The sequence below is a fragment of the Castor canadensis genome, chromosome X (genome assembly GCF_047511655.1).
Source record: "Castor canadensis chromosome X, mCasCan1.hap1v2, whole genome shotgun sequence".
In the NCBI taxonomy this organism is placed as follows: Eukaryota; Metazoa; Chordata; class Mammalia; order Rodentia; family Castoridae; genus Castor; species Castor canadensis.
The window spans coordinates 45,598,947-45,618,602 of record NC_133405.1 but is presented as its reverse complement, the minus strand read 5'-3'; the positions used below and the strand labels follow the sequence as shown (position 1 = coordinate 45,618,602).

Sequence of the window (19,656 nt, the reverse complement as noted above, 5' to 3'; positions counted from 1 at the left end):
TATTGCAAGTAGCTCTATGGAAAGGCAAGTCAGATATATATAAACACTATACAGAGTTGCAAGGTTGTCTCCCCAAACTGCAAACAAGATGTTTAACAAGAAAAGAAGAAAGTATAAGAGTATTTACAAAGGAAGACAAAGCCAGAGCAACTCAAAGCAGATCTGTGAAGCAGAAATAGCAGATATAATGAGCTGTTGGAACTGTAAAGCTTTAGTTTTTACTGACCAAGTGACTATGCACGATACCAAATTAATGTAGAGGTCACAAAAATCGTTCCATCATTTTTTCTTAACAGCAGCATAAACTGATAGCTGGAAGGTAAGTGATATGTTGGTACACATACTCTACCGACTCTTCCAGCACAATACTGAATAAATCAATTGTGTCTGTAAACTAAGAATAGTGTCAAAAAGATTGCATATTTGTTATGCTGTACCTGTGACTATTTGTACCTGTTACTATTTGTATGTACTGTTGTGTATGAGGTTTCCATTCATTTATTTATTCAGCAAGCGCTAACTCTGTGCTGTACTCTCTGTACCCCCATCTGCTGGCAGCCTAATATGTAAATAAAGTGATACAGCATTTTCCTCCAAATACTCTTTTCTTCCTTCAATTCTGAACGATTATGAATTAATTTACTTGAATATAAAATGGCAACAAAAGGCTTGAAGAAAGGCTGCCTAAAGAGTACACTGTTATCATTATGAACAAAAGCCACACTGCATTATTTGATTAGGTTGGAACAAGAGAGGAGTCTGAAGGGACTGATGAAGGTGATGACCTAGCAATGACCAGTAACTGGATCAGTGACTGGCACTGTAGCCACATCCTCTCCTCAGCACTCATCATAAGGGGAGAAAAGCCCCCCATCCCTTTGGTTGGTAGGCAAGGAAAAACAACAGAAGTCAACTCGGTTCTTCAGAAAGTTAGTTTAGCAACATGTACTATAAGCCTGCTCAAAGATAGAAGTACACATTCAAAGACACATTGAAACCGAGTGGCAAAAAACTTCAGATAAATATTACACTACTTCATAGTTGTACATTAAATGCGAAGCAATTTTTAACAGAGTTACACACAACAGGTACGTCTACAATCACATGTTCACAGGTACACAAAGGTATGCATACACACAAATATGTGCATACACACACTAGCACTCATACACTTACACAGACACTCACTCAAACACTCACACCCATCTGTGATATGGTGAGGTTTGCCCGTGATGGTACCACAAGCCAAGATTTGTGTGCCATCACACAACAAAGCTCTAAGCAAGCTTCAAGACCTTTGTACTTATCCTCTGTGGTCACCACCTGTTGGTGTCATATTCTCAAAGGTCCAGGTTCCTAAAATCTTAGTTCAGTTTCCATCAGAGGCAAGCAAAAATAGGAGCGGGAAGCTTGCTCTGATTTTTAAAAAAAATTGGTACATCTTATATCAGCTCATTGTCCAGAAGGAAACAAGGCTTTATAAGAGGTTCCTTTTGGCTTAAGTTTTAGTCAGAATCTGGATTGATAAATACAGAGTAATTTCTTGAATATGGGAAACTGATTTCTTTATAGGAGTCCTGAGGATAGGAGGGAAGGTGTGTGGTGGGGAGAGGGCCAGAAAGAGGGGAAGATTGGAGGATAAGAGGGGAGGGTCCAAAGAGGCAGACAAGGGTCTTGTGAGAAAGAGACTTGAATATGCTTGCTTAAGGAGGAAAATGTAGATTTCAAAATAAAAAAAGACAATAGGTTTGGAAATGCTCAATTGATCTGCAGGCAGAACATCACTGTTATAGATGAACAAGCAGACAACCTGCTCCTCAGTTCTGCCTTTAAAATGTTGGAAATGCTCAATCAAGATATCAGTTCAGTTAATATGGACAGAATAGTGCAGTTTTGTTAATGTGCAAAAACTGAGATAATCTGCCCTTTAGTCCTGCCTTTAGAATATTGAAAATGCCCCATCAAGATATCAGTACAGTTGACATTTAATTCCTGGATCAAGAAGTGTTTTATGTATTAACTACTCAGGAAAAAAAGATTCCAGATCATACCTACCTTCTCAATTCATTAAGTTTTCTTTATGCCCTTCTTTAAAGGTTTTTCAACTTCAAAATTAATCCAAATATGGTACGTCATTAAAATTGTTATTGGTTATATTTACATAGATCAGAAATAACATTTTTAAAGTGGAAAATAAAAGTTATGAAATGCTAACTTTTATAGTATTTGTTTCATTTCAAAGAGACAGATCAGGGAGGGGAAACTAGAAATCAAAAGAAAAGCACAGTGTAAATATTCTTCATTCCACATCACTGGATCCAGAGGCAGCAGTAGGAATGATCTCCGTGAGTATGATCATTCAGCTGCCAGAGTCTGCTCGTCAGCTTGTAGAAATTTAGGTTGTTTTCTATTCAGAAGCCTCTAAATTTTCTTTCTTTTAGGTAGATCTGGAGTAGACGAAGATGAAATTCTCTGTGTCACTTTCCTTCTAAAATGTGTTTTTGTGGCAATGTAATCACTCTACAAAAAAGATGATAAAACAAAAGTTATTTGAAGAATTAGCATGAGGAGCTGTCACCCCTACCCTGTTCTAAAATTAAACTAAGCAAAATCTATTAGTTTTTGAGAGAAATATTAAAGACAGTCTTGGCATGGATGTGGTTAATCAACACTGCTAGCTGCCTGTGAAGAACAAGCACAAACTGGCAAAGACACAAGGGCAGTTACTCCCCCCACCAAGGCTGCCAGTCTGACATTTCTGGTGGACAATAGCTTTGCACGTGCATACACTGTTCTACTTCTTCCCAGTGCACTGCGAAAGTGACCCACACATTAGGCAGACAAAGAATGCTCTTCCCTCTCCTACATCTTGATTGATTATGCCTTCATCAGGTGGCACAAGTCAAAGGATTTAAGCACAGCCTTGGTGCTAGTCTCCTGACCCAATCACTGAATTTCTTCTAAAAGAACAATGTCATACCTGCAAAGATTTGATCGAAATTTCCATCTGTCTACTAAAAAGATGTTGCGGTATTACTTTCTTGGCTTTCTACTTACAGAGGGAGTGCGTGATTGGCAGCATGACGTGTGTGGGGTTGCAGGGATCAGATACTTGGAAGAAGCTCCTAGCCTGGAGAAGGGATGTGATAAAGGCCCAGCAAACTGATTATGGGTTGTCGGTGTAAAGGGTTGGGTCACATCAAATTCTATTGAGACAAGCTCAAAGAATCGTGGAAAGCATCCTCTAGAGGTAGGCTTCAAGTAAAGATCTTGACTTAAACCAGAAGTACACATTTTAACTATTGAATCTTTCATCAGACATTTGATGATATAACAAAACTGCAGCTAGATGAAGCATCAAAGGTCTCAACTCCCTTCCCACGTATTGTGGTTATAAATTGTGAGTCACTGTCTGACCTTTTCTTCATATTAAAAAGTTAAAAAATAAGTACCCTAGCTTAGTAAGATAGTGAGTATTCTTATCAACTGTGGGCTTATGAAATTTTAGTTTCTACGCATCTTGTCTACAGGATGAAGTGTGCCTGTGACAGCCATACATTAACTTTGAGATGTATATTAGCAACTCATTTATTTGAGGCAAAATTAGGCAAGACGGGTGGCATAGAATGTCATCAGATATCAGCTATATGTTTTTAACCAAAACATGAAGTTAAAAAGAAATCTCACCTTATAGTTTACTATTTTGTTTTGATATAAAAATATCTTCATGTGTGCATATATAGCTGAATGTGCTTTAAAGGGGATTTCTCACTGTCATATATGTTACACTGCATTTCATACCTATTTTTTCAGAAGCATACAAATGAAGCTCTGACAACTAGCTCATTGATACTATATTAAGCTGGAAATTAGGGGCATTTGTTGTTATTGGATTGTTTTTTTAACTCTTTGCTAATTTTAAATGACAGAGACTCTACTGAAAATTCAATTCATACTTCCATTACTTTCCTATAACACCTACACCAGCATCAGGCAAATGCTTGATAACTTATGAAGACCTGGAAAATAATTGTGTAATTTCAAGTTTACAAAATATGTTTGTCAATTCCCGATTAACTATGTTAGTAGAAAGAATAATGCTTTTCAAAACAAGATAATCCCAAAATAATTTAACTTGGTTTGGAAATGCATTGCAGGAACTTGAGCCTCAGATTTGCCTTTATAATCCTGTTTTACTTAGGTCAATATGAAAATGAATTTACATTCCCTGAGCACATTCCAAAGAACAGCAAAAGGAAGCAACTCAGAAGCTGGCTGGATGGCAAAGGGAAACAATTCAGGATGAAAACGCTACCGCAAATGGTCTACAAAATGAGTATTAAAGGGTTGACAATCACCCTTTATATTCATTTCCTATTCCTTTTTCTATCTTTTCACCACTAGAAAAGTAAATGGTGATACTTTTAATAATGAGGTCTATTTTGATGTATTATTCCCATTTGATACTGACAGGTTATAAATAATTACCTTATTGTGCATCCTTATTTTCCAATTAATCAAAGATCTTTTCAATAACCAGTTAATTCCACCTCATTTAATAGGTGGCATAGTCATCAAGTAATTTTTTCCCATAAGACAGAAAACCTTAATGGACTCTGATGGGTCAAAACATTTCTCTTTTGCCTCCTCCAAAATCTGGCAGGTATCATTTTCTTCTCAAAAACAAAATAAACTTTTCTGTTATAATTTGTGTGATGATATAGACCTGAATTATTTTTTATTGCTGTGCTGAGTGGGGGTGCATTATGGCATCCACAAAAGTTCTTACAATATTACAAATATATCATACTTGAATTCACCCCCTCCAGTAGACTAATAAAGCACACATGATTTCAATATCCCTGGAAATTTGTAGAGCGAGTCAAGAAGGCAGTTCCTCCAGGGTGTTCCCGACCTCTTTATGTGAATCATAAATACTCCTCTATTACTGTTTGAAGTCCAAAACAGCAATGGTTCTCCTGCACAGAGAAAGGTGAAACTATAACAATATATCCCATTATTCTCTCATCCTCTTTTCATTCTTCCCAATCTTTTCATCTCCAAATTTCCTAGAATTCAAAAATGTTTTTTTCTTTCAAGTCTTATTGAAATCTTCATGCTGTTCATTAGTCAACATGTTACCCCTGCAATCAAATGGTAATCACATAAGCAGCGGGCAAGGAAGTAAACCATTAAAAGCAAACAAACAAAAGGAAATGAAAGGAAATGGATGCATGCACCCCCAAATGAATAGATAATAATGCAGTTATACTAGTTAGTGAAGCATTGTCTTTGGATTATATGTGGGTTTTTTTTTTCTGGTAAGAACAGTCATCACACCTTTCATGCCTGATGATTCTCTAAAGCTTGATAAATACAAGCACTGTCCTGTAAGGGTGAAATCTAGCAATAACTGCTGCTAGTCTTTACAATACCAATCGTATTAACTCTTTCTTAGATCCGATGATAAAATACACTTTTGCTCACAGTGGCAACAGTTTTGGATCAGAATAGTCAAAAGAATCTGAAAGGAAAATGGGTAACACTTGTTTTTCTTTTGTTAATTTTCATTAACACATTATTATTGTACTGGAGGTACACTGTGACATTGACAAAAGTTCTTACAATATATCTTAGTCAAATTCACCCTCTCCGTCATTCTCCTTTATCACTACTCCCCCCATTCCTGGAATAGTTTCAACAGGTCTCATTTTCCCATTTACATGCATGAGTACGTAATGTTTCCACCACATTCACCCTCCTTATACCCTTACATCCTCTCCTTATCTCCTTTTCCTTACATCCTCCCCCCTCCCACTGGTACCAACCCCCAGACAGGATTTGATTTAGCTTCCTGTCCTTCGTTTTTGGAAAAAGACATTTCTTTTTGCTTAAAATAGCTACACAGGGAGTTTCATTATGACATTTCATTATGATAGATAGATAGATAGACAATACATCCAGAATTGGTTCACCCCCTTCATTTCTCTCCTTTCTACTTTAGTCCCCTCGCTTATGGTGATTTTGAAAGGTTTAAATATTCTATATTCATTCTTATATAGAAAGTACATCATCCATATTCACTTTCTTTACTTCTTTCTTTTACCCTCCCTCTCCCATTAGTTCCCTGCTCTTAGAGTGACCTTTCCTCATTCTTGTCCTTCAGTATTTAGGTGTCTGTTCATTGGTCAGTGGGATTTTTGCCTTTGTGTTATACCTGTACATGCACTGTGCGTAAGTGGGTGTATCCCCTCCACTTTTAAACTCCCATATTTGCCAAGGCCAGATGAACTGTTTCCCACCTGCCCTTCACTAGCAGACCCTGGACCACCTTACACATGTTTGTTTCAGTCCTGATTATCTGGACACAAGCTGTTTGGGAATCAGTCACAGGATTTTTACCACAGTATCTTTATCATATATCAGTTGCTCTACTACTTCCCACCACACACTTGGGCTATTTCACTCTGCTGCCTAGTTACTGTGAACTTAAAGAATTCGAGTTACTAGTATTCCAATATAGGCAGCCTTCAATTTACAAAAGAGACGTATTCCAAGGTTCACTGCTTAGTTGAAACTCAGAATAAATTATCTCATAGAAACACTGTCATACATAAATGGTGGCTAGATTGGTAGCTTCATCTACACATGCTGATATTTAACCTATGCAGTTCCTAAGCTAACAGAGGAACTAGTCTGATTATATCCATCATCTCCGTGAGATGTATCTGAAGTTTCAACTTGGAACTCCAGGCAAACAGGTCTTCTAGCCATGTCAATACAGTGTCCCCAAAACTCGAAAAGCTTTGGTAGCTGAAGGCAGGGTGTCAGTAGAAGGGAGACAACAGTAAAAGCTACAGGCACCATAAAAGACTCCTTCAAACACCTGAAGGGTGGTACGCCTTCAGGGCTAGAGGCATAACTTAACAGAGCAGGAGTGAAAATTCCATTTCCTGGTCAGATGTTCAAGGACACTGTAGGTGTATATGTGGGCAATGTTCAAGATGAATTTAGAGACAGAGACTTTATTGACATTCTGCGTTTCAAGTCTACAAATAGAAAATTAGTAATCATAGAAAAGAAAATTACATAAGTTGTGAGAAGTAGCTAAAGGAACTAGAATTTATGGGGAATTGGATTATCAGTAAATCCAGGTCTGGCTAGCATCAAACATATTGTAGTCAATCCAACCATGAGAACAGCTTAAACACCAGCCCAGCTGCCTCTCTGCCAACAAATGACCTTACAACAGGCAGCACAGACTTGGAGGTGTACAAGGAGCCCTACAAAGAAAGCTCTTCCTGCAAGCTAAGTGCAAGTGGGCTGTGAACTAGGAGCTAAGTATGTTCTCAGTGGTCCTTGCAGGACTCCCAGGATGGCCATTACTTTCAGTCAGAAAGAGAGACCAAGAAAGGCATACTGTCCTGAAATTAAGAGCACAAGTATGAAAAGGCACCTGAGGGTAAAACACACAGTATACAACCAATGCAAACCTAACCAATAAGGAGGGGTATCAGAAATCTAGCAACAGCAGCAATCACTTTCTCATTGTACCAAATAAATATTTAAGTAGCTATTTTCCATTCTAAAAGAAATCAATCCCACAACCAAAAGCTGAAAAATACCCTCTAAAAGAATGCAATAAACAGTACATATGTCTACATTAAGAAAAGATCCTTAAAAATTCCTGTTTCTCAAATGTTGAGCCTGCCTTTCCAAGGACGGGCATTTGACACCTGTAGCTGCATACCCAATAATCCATGCAAAGTGACTGGAGAATATATCTTAAGTTCACATAGCAAGAACATCACCTTGACAATTTGATCAATAGCTTCAAAATCCGTAGCACAATAGTTGTGCTAAAACCTGATTGGTGTAATGTATTCATTTCATTATTCTAAAAAAGTAATTTTAAAAAGTCTTTCATTTCTCATTCAGGGCCCAGTAATGTTTTCCAGTAAATGATGCTTACCATCTAAGAGCCGGGCAGCACTTATTAGACAAAACATACCGCAGGCTTTAATTAAGCATTTTACAAAAGCTATTTTCCAATACTGCCAATAAAATGTCTGGACTATTTTTACATAGTCTTAAAGTCTTAAAAAGGTGCTAAATGAAATGAATTTAATTTTAAACAAGGATTTTTATGTTCTAATGTGAGGATTTGATTTTCAAAGCTTTTAAAATCTACTTGCCTGGCTGCCAAAAGCGAGTTTACTTTTTAAACAAATGAACAGCATCTATTTCTACAGCATTTTTCTTCTACCTATTTACTTTATCCTGTTTTGCCCACGTGATGGTTTAGATTAGAATATAAGTTTTATACAGAAAGAATAAATTAAATGAAAAGACTTTTTGCAACAACTGGCAAATGTCACTGGGTTATTAGGAAAAACCATAGAAGTCTAACTTCAATTAAGAAATGACCAGTAATGGGAATTTACTGAATACATTCACAATTCACTTTATTTCTGTTCAATGTTTCTGAGATATCTAAACAGATACACATACTATTTGTGTTTGGAAGGTAAAGAGTAGCTAACTCCTCCCCATATCAGATTTAAAACATTCAATTTTAACACAGGTCAAATTCTTTTACTCTAAGAGCCACTGCAAATAGTTCAATATAATGAAAATTACCCAAGCCCTTGCAGATAGTCCACTCTTAATAAATTACAACAAAAGTTGCTACTATCAAATTCAAGCAAACTTGTTAATTTTCTAATCCTTGCCTACATAATAACCTTTCCTCAGTATGGAAATAAAGATTAAATACCAAAGGAGAAGCGTTGGGTGCTAGGTGAAACACTGGATTTGAAATCAGATGTTTTAGTTAGATTTGCAGCTCTACCACTTACCTTTTTGACCACTGGAAAATTCTTAATACCAGCTTCTTTTCCAGTACTTACCATCCACCAGTAAAATAACGAATGTGAATGTGCCTTGCAAACTATAAGGCAATCTGCAACTGGAAAGCATTCCCTCAATCAACAAATTGACAATTTAACAATAGTCCATTTAAAATCACACACATTATTCCTTACTTCTCCCTACATTGGCCAACTACATCTGTTCCAAACATAAGTTTTTTGAAAAGCCTGAGTTTGTTCCCAAAACAACTCCCTGCCAGTGACTCGGAAGTATTTTGGTTTATGTTTGGCGATTAGGGACGGGAAAAGAAAGCAAGAGATCCTGGCTGAGTTGTTATGCATGTGTGATACTAGGGTGTGCTTAATTAAAGTCCTAATCCTTGTTTAAAATAGATGTTTTGCTAGTGGCTGAAATTTTTATCCTACAAACATCGTTCCTGAAATAGAATGAATGCAAATGAATAATGATTGCCAACAACTTCAGCTAACTTTAACTGAGTGGGGTCCTCTCTAATTGTTATAGGTCAAACCTCTCATTACTCCAAAGGACTATCCAAATTTGGAGGGTTGAATGTTGTCTAAAATAAATTACCCATCAATGGTGGCTGGGAAATCTCTGCTATATGGAGATTTTATTCTAGTAATTTTAATAAATAAGCTCAATACAATAAAAATAATTTGCTCTCAGCACCTATAATTTATAGCAACAAGATTTGGCAGCATTACTCTCTAAAGAAGCTTGGGCTTCCTACATGGTGAGAACAGTGCCTAAAATTTCAAAAGCTAATTACTCCTGTTTTTTTTTTTTTTTGCTTTTTAATACCAAGTGCTATTATAATATAACTAATTTGGCTTTAGAGCTGCCTTTTTCATCATCCTGCCTCTTGAATGAAATAATCAGAGAAATTTTCACCTCAAGTCATTTCAACCTATGAATTCTACATCAGGTAAAGTAGTAAAAGCAGCACAAAGTTATACATGGGTTAAGAGTCAGACTAAACCATATTAAGAAGCTACATTCTCCTCCTAATTGCTAATGGGTTATTTAAAATGAAGACTTTTAAGAATATTTCATTTATTTAAAAAAATGACATTCAGGTTATATTTCTGGGTGTTTCTTTCTAATTGAGTTGAACACCCATAAAAAAAAAACTCATATGAGGTTTGATTACAGATAAGTACAATTATATATTAATTTTGCCTTACATGAAAAAAGCTGTCTCACTAACTTATAATCTCACTTAAATTATAAACAGATCTCAACTACAAAGATCCTGTAAATAACCATGAGGGCTATTTTAAATGAAAGCAAAACTATCTGAAAAGTAACACTTGAGGATACAGAATTTTAATTTAGCTTTGTGTTTCTAAGCTTAATAATAACAGTGACAACAATAATGTGGATGGTAACTACATAATTATTATTATGAGTTATTATTCATGTACAACACTTGCTATGTGCCAGGCCTTGTTCTAAGCACTTTCTATAAATTAAAAGTACTTTTTGAAATCTCTTAAGTCCTAATACTGTGCCTTTGTTCTTCTATGAAAGTGTTTGTTTTTGGTTTCCCGACATGATCTTTTTATTTCTTAAATGCTAGATAGAAAAATGAAGAGAAATAAGAGAAAGTTATTGTGTAACTTTGCAGTTAAAACTGATGAGATTCATCCAGCCTGTTCTTAACACTTCCCAGACAAAGTTGGACTCAATTCACATTAAAATGCTAACCAAAGTCATTTCTTGCACTGGGTTGCTTCACCATCCCCTACCCCTTGCCATTCCATCCATATTATCTCAGCAAATTGGGTACAAGAATCACCCTCAGCACCAAATATTTTGCAAAAAAACTAAATCATCAGATTAAATGGTTGAAATTTCACTTCAGTATAAATCCAATGATGCAATAAAAAATATCTTACATTTGTAAAATGCTTCCACATTTCATTCTTTCTCTGATTTCAACCTAAGTGCCTGGCTTCCTGTGAGGTATAGCCTTCTTGCTGCAGTTACTCAATAAAGTTAGGAATTTCCTCAATAAACAATACATTTAGAGAATGTTAAATCTCCAAAATAACTGTAAAGTCATAAATCAGTAATTTATGGTAATATAATGATTATTGGATCTCAATAATCCTTAGGAAGTCAGGGTTCATTTGAAGAAAAGTAAGATTGCACCATTTTAATCTTTGCTTAAACAAAGATTAGAGTACTGGAAAGTATCAGCAGACCTCTATGAAGACTCATCCTTTTCAAAGAACCACAGGGTCACAAGCAGCTATTTTGATGTATCATCTACTTTGATGTGTAATTTTACATCAAAGTTGTACATGTGTCTTCAGTAGTAAGGTCCAACAATAGCTTAAGACCAATTTTCAGGTGTATTTTACAGAATAAAAAAGATCTGTTCCTGAACAGCTGATTATGAATTAAGTTCTTAGAAATGGAATAATAGCATTATAAAATTTAAATGCATAGTTATGGTAGTAGTGATGTGTGTGTGGGTGTTGTGTGTGTGTGTGTGTGTGTGTGTGTGTGTGTGTGTGTATGTAGGCTCACAATTTAAAGGACATCTAAATTGAATTCTCTGACAACCCAAAGCATCCTTTTGTCGTTTTAATGATCACTCTTTTAGTGTGTTATGCTGCAAATGTGAGTTTTTGTATGGCAAGTTTTCTACAGCTGGGGGAGAAAAGGGAGGTTGGGGGGGCTACACCTGCACTTAATAGGGAGCTTGTTAGGTGACTGTTGTGATCAGTCCCCAACTTGTTCTGCCTGATCAAGCACAGTGGGCAGAGATCCAATCACAAAAGCATTCCACAAAGCAAGCAAAGCAAAAACCTTCACTAAACTGACTACTGGAATGAAAACTGCTGGGGTCCATCCCTTTCCTTCATGGGGAAGCATATTCTTCTAAAGAAGGAAAGCAGTTCAGCCTATGGGGACATCACCTTCTGCAATCACTTCTTGAACATGTCTCAAGACATTGTGCAATTTTGTATACAGTAGATTCACCAAGTTTTGTTTCTAAATCCAACAGCTCCTACTCTTCCTTAGTTCTTCCTTTAGAAAATTAGCCCTTTAAAACACTCCCACTGTTCCAGGGTAGGCTGCCCCAGAGGTCAAGTCTTCCCCCAGCCTTGTTATCTGCCTTTCCTTGATTTCCCAGAAGACACACCAATTAGATGTTTTAAATGCTTTTTAAATCTTTGAAACAATATTCATGTCCATTATCAAGTTGTCACCACACTTTCTTTTGAGAGAGTAGGGGGGTGTTAAAAGAAACTGAGGCATAGCAAAAGTGACTTGCCTGTCCCTACCAGTGTCAGGGAAAGGGAACACCCAGGTTTTCTCATACTTAATCCTGTGCAAAAACAAAAACAGATCAACACAAAAATACATTCCAGAGCCAAATACTATCTTCTTTGAATCACCCGTGGTTTTGGATTATTTATGTTTTGCCTCCCCAACATCTCCCTCCAGTCCCATTCACATTCACAATTGAGAATTAACCTTATTGGTAAACAACAGCAAACTAGCATAACAATGTCTGCTCTTTAAAAAGTAACAGTGCTAATACCTGTTTGTTACTACTTAATATTCTGTGTTCTTATTCAATTTCTGCACTTAACTATGGGCATTTATGGAAAAACACCTTTTAGTTGTCTACTTGAAAATCAGTGGATGGAACTCAATTTACAATGCGCTGTTTTGCATTATCATTTAGTGATGGGGAAGGATGTATGAAAGCATCCCCATGGTATATGTTGTTTAGTTTTCACTACTCCTAAGAAGTAGAACCAATGTTTAAATGATAATCAATCTGTCCACATAAATTTATGATTAGATAAACGCTTAAATTTTGCAAAGATCAAGAAGATATCGCGTGAATAATTAAAACTAAATTCTACCCTATAGGGCAAATAACACCAATTAATGAAGCCTCACTTATTCCTAACACTACAGATAATAGCGCATCAACTCACTCATTAATCAGTGACCATTAACTTACAGAAATTAATTCAAAAATGACCAACCTCTTTTCGGAGAGTCGAATTTATTGTTGTCAGGTCTCGCAAAGTCCATTCTCACGTAAATGTCGTCGTTGTTGTTCTCATCATGGTTGTTCTCAGAATCTGCTCTCTCTGGGGGTCTCGGCACCCTGAGGGGGCGAGGTGGCAGGGTGGGAGCTGCAGCGGCAGCCCCGCCCGCCGCATTCTCGCCTCCCGCAAGGTCTGCAGCTGGATTCGGGGCTCCAGGATTGGAGCCCCCGGCAACGTCCTGGGCCCGGCTGGCTGCCTGGGCATCAGCAGCGTTAGCAACAGGTTGGAACCAGCGGGCGGAGGCGGAGTCAAAGCCAGCGGCGGCCTCGAAGCCCGCGGCGGCTGCGCCGATGCCCGGAGCAGCAGCGAGCGCCGAGGCCGCGGCTAACGCCCGACCCACCGCTAGGGATGGCGCCGCTGCCAGAGCAGCAGCCGAGGCGGAGGCTGCCGAAAGGTCTCTCTCCAGGCTGTCAGTTGGAAAAGCCGAGACAGCCGCTCTGGCAACTGCAAAGAAACTTTGCGAATGGCTTGGTGGGCGTCTTCTCTCTTGCGCTTCCTCCTGCAGCAGCCTAGCTACAGGTGGTGGTTCAGAGCATCGGCTAGGGGAGAGAGAAATGTCCATACAGCACTCAGAAAAGGGGTCGACCACGTAGATTCGATCTGTTTCAGCATCATAGCGAATGGCACTGTCAGCAAAAGGCACGGCTGGTGTCATTGCTGGGTTGAACATTACTTCAATGTAGTCACCCTCTTCCACATTAGCATTGCTACCTGGGGCATTGGGAGGAAGGGGGGGATGTGGCCACCTAGCACCATCCAGACAGAAGAGGTTGGCACCTGGGATAGCTCTTAAAAGATCTGAGAGGCGGTTTGGAAATGGCGCTCCGAATTCAACATTCAGGTAATTAGAAAAAGCGGAGCGTCTGGGACCAGCAATTATGCCCCACGAATGTGGCAGTCCTTGAGCAGAGGGGTTTGGCAAATTGCTCTCTCTTTTAGTGAAGTCAATGTTGACGTAGTTGTTGGAGCTGTCAGCTTCTTTCTGCTCACGTGTGGGCTTTTGTGGTTTGGGCTTGATTTTATTTCCTTTTATAATAAAAGAAAGTCGGTTAGGTCTCTTCGCCTTATTCTTTGGGGGCCCATCATCTGAAGGCTTTGAAGGTGACTCCCCATCTCCAGGCTTTGAGACTGACCCTTCAGCTGAAGGCTTTGTAGCTGCATCTTTGGGGCCCCCATTGGAAGAGGTTTCTTTGTCTAGGCCCTTCCCCAAGAACTTTCCAGGTAGCATTGGGACATACTCACTGTGGTCACCCTGTCCCAAGGGTGAGCTCTGAAAAGGATTTGGCAGAGAGAAGTAGGAGCTCCAACTTTTAGAGGAAGAACCGCCCTGAGGATTCTTAGGGTTTTTTGGAATTGCACCTGCTCCGGGAGCCATAAACATATAGTCACTGTCACTGTCATTGTCCTTTGAGTCATCCTCTTTATTAGGATCAGGTGCTTTTGGAGGACTTGGGGCCGGTGGTGGACTCACTCTGGGAAACATCATCATATAGCCTCTTGAATCTTCAAAAGGTGATCGAGAGTGGCGCTTTTTTGAAGCCGAGTCATTTTGGGGAGCCATTGGCATATAATCACTAGAGCTTGCAAGAGGGGCAGCTACCCCTGGCCTCATTGGGACATATGGGTCATCCTCATCTTCGTCAAAAGCTCTGGGTCTGTAGAGACCCCGGGCTGCACCTTCTGGGGTCTCTGTGTTTCTCACTTCTTTGGGTTCTTTGCGTTCTTTTGTGGCTCCTTTATCAGCACAAAAATAAAGTCGGAATCTTCCTCCAGACTTCCCTTTTCCACCAGTTGCTCCAGCTGGTGGGGGTGGAGGTGGGGGCGGTGGAGGCAGCATTTGCTGTTGCTTGCTTTGAGTTAACTTGCCAAAGTAGGACCTTTTCTTCAGAGATTTTCCACGGTCACCATCACCATCAGAGCTTTTCCCACTTCCCGAGCCCTTGGCCCCTCCAGAGTTCTTGCCACCACCTGAGCCATGGCCATCTCTTGGTTCCTGGCCACCGCCTGAGCCGTGGCCACCTCCAGGTCCCTGGCCACCGCCAGAGCCGTGGCCACCTGCAGTACCTTGGCCATCTCCTGAGCACTGGTTTCCTCCGGAGCCCTGTCCACCTGAGCCCTGGCCGCCACTTGAGCCCTGGCCACCTCCAGATTCCTGCCTCCCTCCAGAACACTGGTTTCCTCCTGAGCTCTGGCTACTGGAGCCTTGACCACTTGAGCCCTGACCACCTCCTGAACCCCGGCCATTTCCTGATCCCCAATTGTTCATGGGCATGTAGTCGCCTTCGCTTCCTTCCTGACCATCATCTTTGCCTTGACGATTGCCTTTCCCCCCAGAGTTGCCAGAGGCAGAGCCTGAGGCTTCACAAGCTCGATCGTTGGGGGCTTCTTCAGGGTGCGGGTCACGTACCGGGCTGGACGCTAAGCGGCGAAAAAAGCTGGCTGGCACTGAAACCGCTCTCCTGGACCTACGCGCTCTGGGCAGGTGCGGCCGTCCTCGACTGGAGGGAGGCACAGGCTCGCTGGGTGTTATGAGGCGCCTGGTAACGAGCATCTCGTCTTCCCCGTCACCAATGGCCCGGAGCTGGCAAAACTGCTCAAAGCGGGACCTTCGGAGCCAGCCGCCGGGCTCCAGCGGCAGCAAGCCCAGGTGCCTCCTAGCGGACAGCAGGGTTAACAGGTGGGCGCCAATACTGATGCTGTAGCTGCGGCAGCGGGCTCTGTATTCGTCTGCGCACAAAGCTCTCATCTTCTCCAAAAACAGCTCGTGCATGTTTTGGGCCACCACACAGTCATCGACCTGCATCCACAGCTCCCCTGGACCGATGACGGTGGATCTGCCGACTTCCAAGAAGAAATACTGCTCCGAGTGACCGCAGCGACGGATGCTCAGGAGCTGGACGACCACGCTGGCCACTTCGGTATTCAGCCTCACAAACACGACCTCTTCGTCGGTAAGACACAGCCGGAACACGCCGCTCAGCTCTTTTCTGTGCCCCAGCCCCCTGGGTTTCACTACTACCTGCCACACATCTTTATAGAAGGGTGGCTCCGCCGCCGCTGCCGCCGCCAGCGCGGCTGGCTCTCCGTCCGGCTGCGCGCTGAGCGTGCCGCAGCGGCGGCGCTTGCTCTCGAGGATGAGGCGGCTGAGCAGCAAGTACCAGCTTTCTTGCTCCGACTCGTTCTCGGCCACCATCGCGAAGTACTCGTCCTGGGTGAAAAGGGCAATGAGGTGTCGGTACCTTGCATCAGCTCGCTGGCTCACGGAGAAGCACTGGTACAGGGTGATCACGCGCCGTGGTGGGATGAGCGCGGGGACCGCGGCACCCGAGGCGGCGGCCGCTGCTGCAGCCGCCGCGGCGCGGACACTGTGCCGGAACTTCCTGGCATTTTCGTAGTATTCCAGCCGAGCTGGGGCGTCGGCGGTCTCGAGTTTGAGCACGAAGTAACGCCTGTGCCCATGTTTCTGTTTCCGCAGGTAGCCGCGTTTGCAGACTTCGTCGCCGACGGGGAGGTCTTCCTCCTCGGACTCGGAGTCTGACCGGGAGCCCGTGGCCGTGGAGAGCCACATGGCTCCCGGACAAGACGACCCGGTCCCAATGAGTGCGGTCGGGGTTCCCGAGGAAAGAAGTGGGGTGGTCGCCACCGCTGTTAGAGCTGCCGCTGCTGCCGCTGCTGCAGCTCTCAGTCTCCTTGTCGCTTGGTCGCGAGCAAAGGAGCAACTCGCCATGGTGATGCACGATGGTTTTAAGGTGAGCGAAGGAGCGGGGGGGGGGCTCAGGGAAGGGAGGGTTGGGAGAAGAGGCCGTCTACCCCCTCCGCCCGCCCCAGCCCCCTCCCGCCTGGGCCCGCGCCCCCGCCCACTTCACTCTGGGCGCGCGGCAGCGGGCAAAACAACACGTGACCGCCACCTCACGTGGCGGCCGCTGCGGATCCAGCTACCGGCGCAGTGGAGGGGCGCAAGCGGCCACCAGTGGAGGTGTGCGAGGGAGGGGACGGCGGGCCTGGGAGGCGGGGCCACCTCCAGCTGGGCGGAGACCCTCCTGGTAAATTTCAGGGCCTGTGGTCCAAGGAAGGACTGATAGGACGAGGCGGGGCTCTGTGGCCACGCTAAGCCTAATGAGGAGTCCACGAAGGCCAGAGGGGGCGGGAAAAGGCCAGGAGGGGTGGAGGAGAGAGCGGACAGCAATCAGGACCAGGCGCGGGCGCAACACCCAGGGCTCGATTGGCTGAAGGGGGCCAGAGGTGGCAGGAGGGGGCGGAGCGCCAGCAGCCACAGGCTGCGGAACTGGCACCGTTGCGGTACGGTTTGTTTATTTGGGAAGCGGGAGCCAGGTGAAACTGTTGCAAGGCTCTGATTGGTTGAGATAGGAGCCAATGGGAGGGTCCGGCAGGAAGGCGGCCCCGAATTCATTAGTTTGGGGGCAGGGAGAGGAGCTGAGGGGCGAGGGGGCGTGGCCGGGGTCCCCTCGCTGCGTAGTTCGCTTGTCGCGCGCTCAGGCGGTAAACAACCCTCTGCAAAGTAGCTGTTAATGGTGGTGATAAACTCGTGCAAATCCCAGAGCTATAGTGACCTCTCTGTGGGCGCCCTCTCTCTTTCTCCCTGTCGCTCACGTACATTCTCTATTCCTATCACAATCTGGTCCATTCTTTCCCGCTGCACGCGGCTGGCTGTGCCTCTCAGAAGAAAGTGTTAGCAATCCCTGAAAATGTGTTAACGACCTGGGCCCCCAGACCTGCCGCCCACCACGCTGTAGGCGCTCCAGAGCCCGCTCCACCCCTGACAAAAGCCAGCGACTCATAAGACACAGGAATAACAGCGGTGCCTTCAAAATGAACGCAATCTGTAAACACAGCCTATTGTAGCCCACGAAACACAGGTTCGCTAAAGATGGTGTTTCTGGCTATTTGAATGATGACTAAGAAACCACAAATTTGGGGACCTGCAAAGTATACAGCCATGTTGAAAAAAATCGGACTCGATTCTCACTGAAAAATATGAGCGTTGAGCTGTGGTGATATTTCTGTCGGGGGAGGTGCTTTGAAAGGTGCCTTTTTAAAGAATCTCAAAATATTAAGGTCCTCTTTCTTGAAGGAGACCGAAAAACTTTACAGAAAGAAAAGCTCAGTCCTTGAACAAAGGAGTGTACCGAGTACATATCCTAGAATACACTTCACGTCCCTCGCTTCAAGAAAAGAAGGTCCTTGCTGCATTTCAGTCTACAGGTTGCCATCACAAAATAAGAACTTCTGCCTCCCTTGTTTTTGGAAAAACTGCTGGAGTGTAAGTGTAACCTCCTGCGCGCGCTAGCTTTCTTCCTCTCTCCTCTTCTCTCTGCCCCCCCTTCTTTCAATAAGATTTCAGACTCTTTAGGATGGAGATAGGACAGAAATGTCAAAGGAGTGTCCACATTTGTAAGGGGGGGGGGAACATATGGAATTTCTCTCCAAAAGAATGGAATGTTAGTTCACCCTTGCCCTTGGTTACAAAGGGTAATATTTATAAAGACTAACAGTAAGCTAGGTAATGTATACATCATAAAATAGACTCCATCTCTGCCCTCTGAAGAATTTGCTCTCTGTTAGAAATAGAACAAATATATTTGAATAGACAGCACCCTTTTCATGCTCTGATTTGGAGGAAAAATAAATTGGTTTTGGCATTCCCCCAAATATCAGAAACAATCATTAATGTTTCCTTTCCTACCAGCAGTGTATGGGTCCGGTATATTCACAGGTGCTAGAAGCAACCGAGGTTTCTGAAAGGGGCCGGAGGCAGAATGCAAGTGAATGGACTGGAGCTACTACCTAACATGTTTCAGCGGCCTCATCACACATGTGTACGATCTCCTGCACTTACAACCCAAATGATAGCGAATGCTCGCATTTGGACTTTTTATGATATTTTATGTCTTTCTAAGCACAAGGTTTTGCATTTAATAGAAATGTGAAAACAAGGCAATACACTTAAAAGTACTATGATTAAAAACATGACATTTAAAAAATATGCTGAAAATATTAAATTGATGTGAAATAAAATTTGGAAAATACTGAAAAGAAGAAATTTAAGAATCCTTATGCTCTCTTTTGCCCTACATATTTAACTTTTAAGCTTACTTTTTAAGAAGTAAGCTTATAATGTATGTAATTTTGTATCCTGTCTTTCACATAGCATTACCTGATTGCACAATAACACTTCCCCGTATTGTCATGGATCTGCCTAAGCACCATTTAAAATGCATCACGATATCCCACTGAATATATTCTCAGTGCTAATGTTTATTAATGTACTTAATCATCCTTCTGCTTTGGGAGTATTTAGGTGGTTTTCAGTTTTTTTCAATATTATAAATAATGCTGCAATAAATATCTTGTGTCTTTGTCTTTAAAAAATGTTCAAGTTATTCCCTTGGGGAGAAAACTGAAGTCTGGAATTACTGGGTTAAAAGGTACAAATATTTGGTACATTATTTCTCAAAAACAATATACCAGTTTACCCTGTCGACACGCCAATTGTCAGCATTGGACATTCTTATTTTTTACAAAAGAAATCACTGATAACTGAAATGCTATTCCGACTGTTCATTTCATTTGCATTTTTGTTTACTAGTAAGGTAAAAATATTTGTATGTATATTTATTGGTACTATATTGTCTTATTGGATTCTTGGTGTTTTTTTCTTATGTGT

At 42.0% G+C, this 19,656-nt stretch overlaps 1 protein-coding gene across 1 annotated transcript; it reads right to left on the bottom strand.

The window, feature by feature from the left end:
- Irs4 (insulin receptor substrate 4) lies at nucleotides 1-16,719 on the bottom strand. The gene is made up of 2 exons (XM_020152206.2): nucleotides 12,906-16,719; nucleotides 1-2,520 (listed from the first exon to the last, which is right to left on the bottom strand). The coding sequence occupies exons 1-2, from the start codon at nucleotides 16,696-16,698 to the stop codon at nucleotides 2,516-2,518; spliced, it is 3,798 nt and encodes a 1,265-aa protein (XP_020007795.2). The 5' UTR covers nucleotides 16,699-16,719; the 3' UTR covers nucleotides 1-2,515.
- Between the last annotated feature and the right edge of the window lie 2,937 nt (nucleotides 16,720-19,656).

Coding starts and splice junctions, on each gene's coding strand:
- Irs4 (XM_020152206.2), bottom strand. CDS start 16,698: ATGGCGAGTTGCTCCTTTGCTCGCGACCAAGCGACAAGGAGACTGAGA.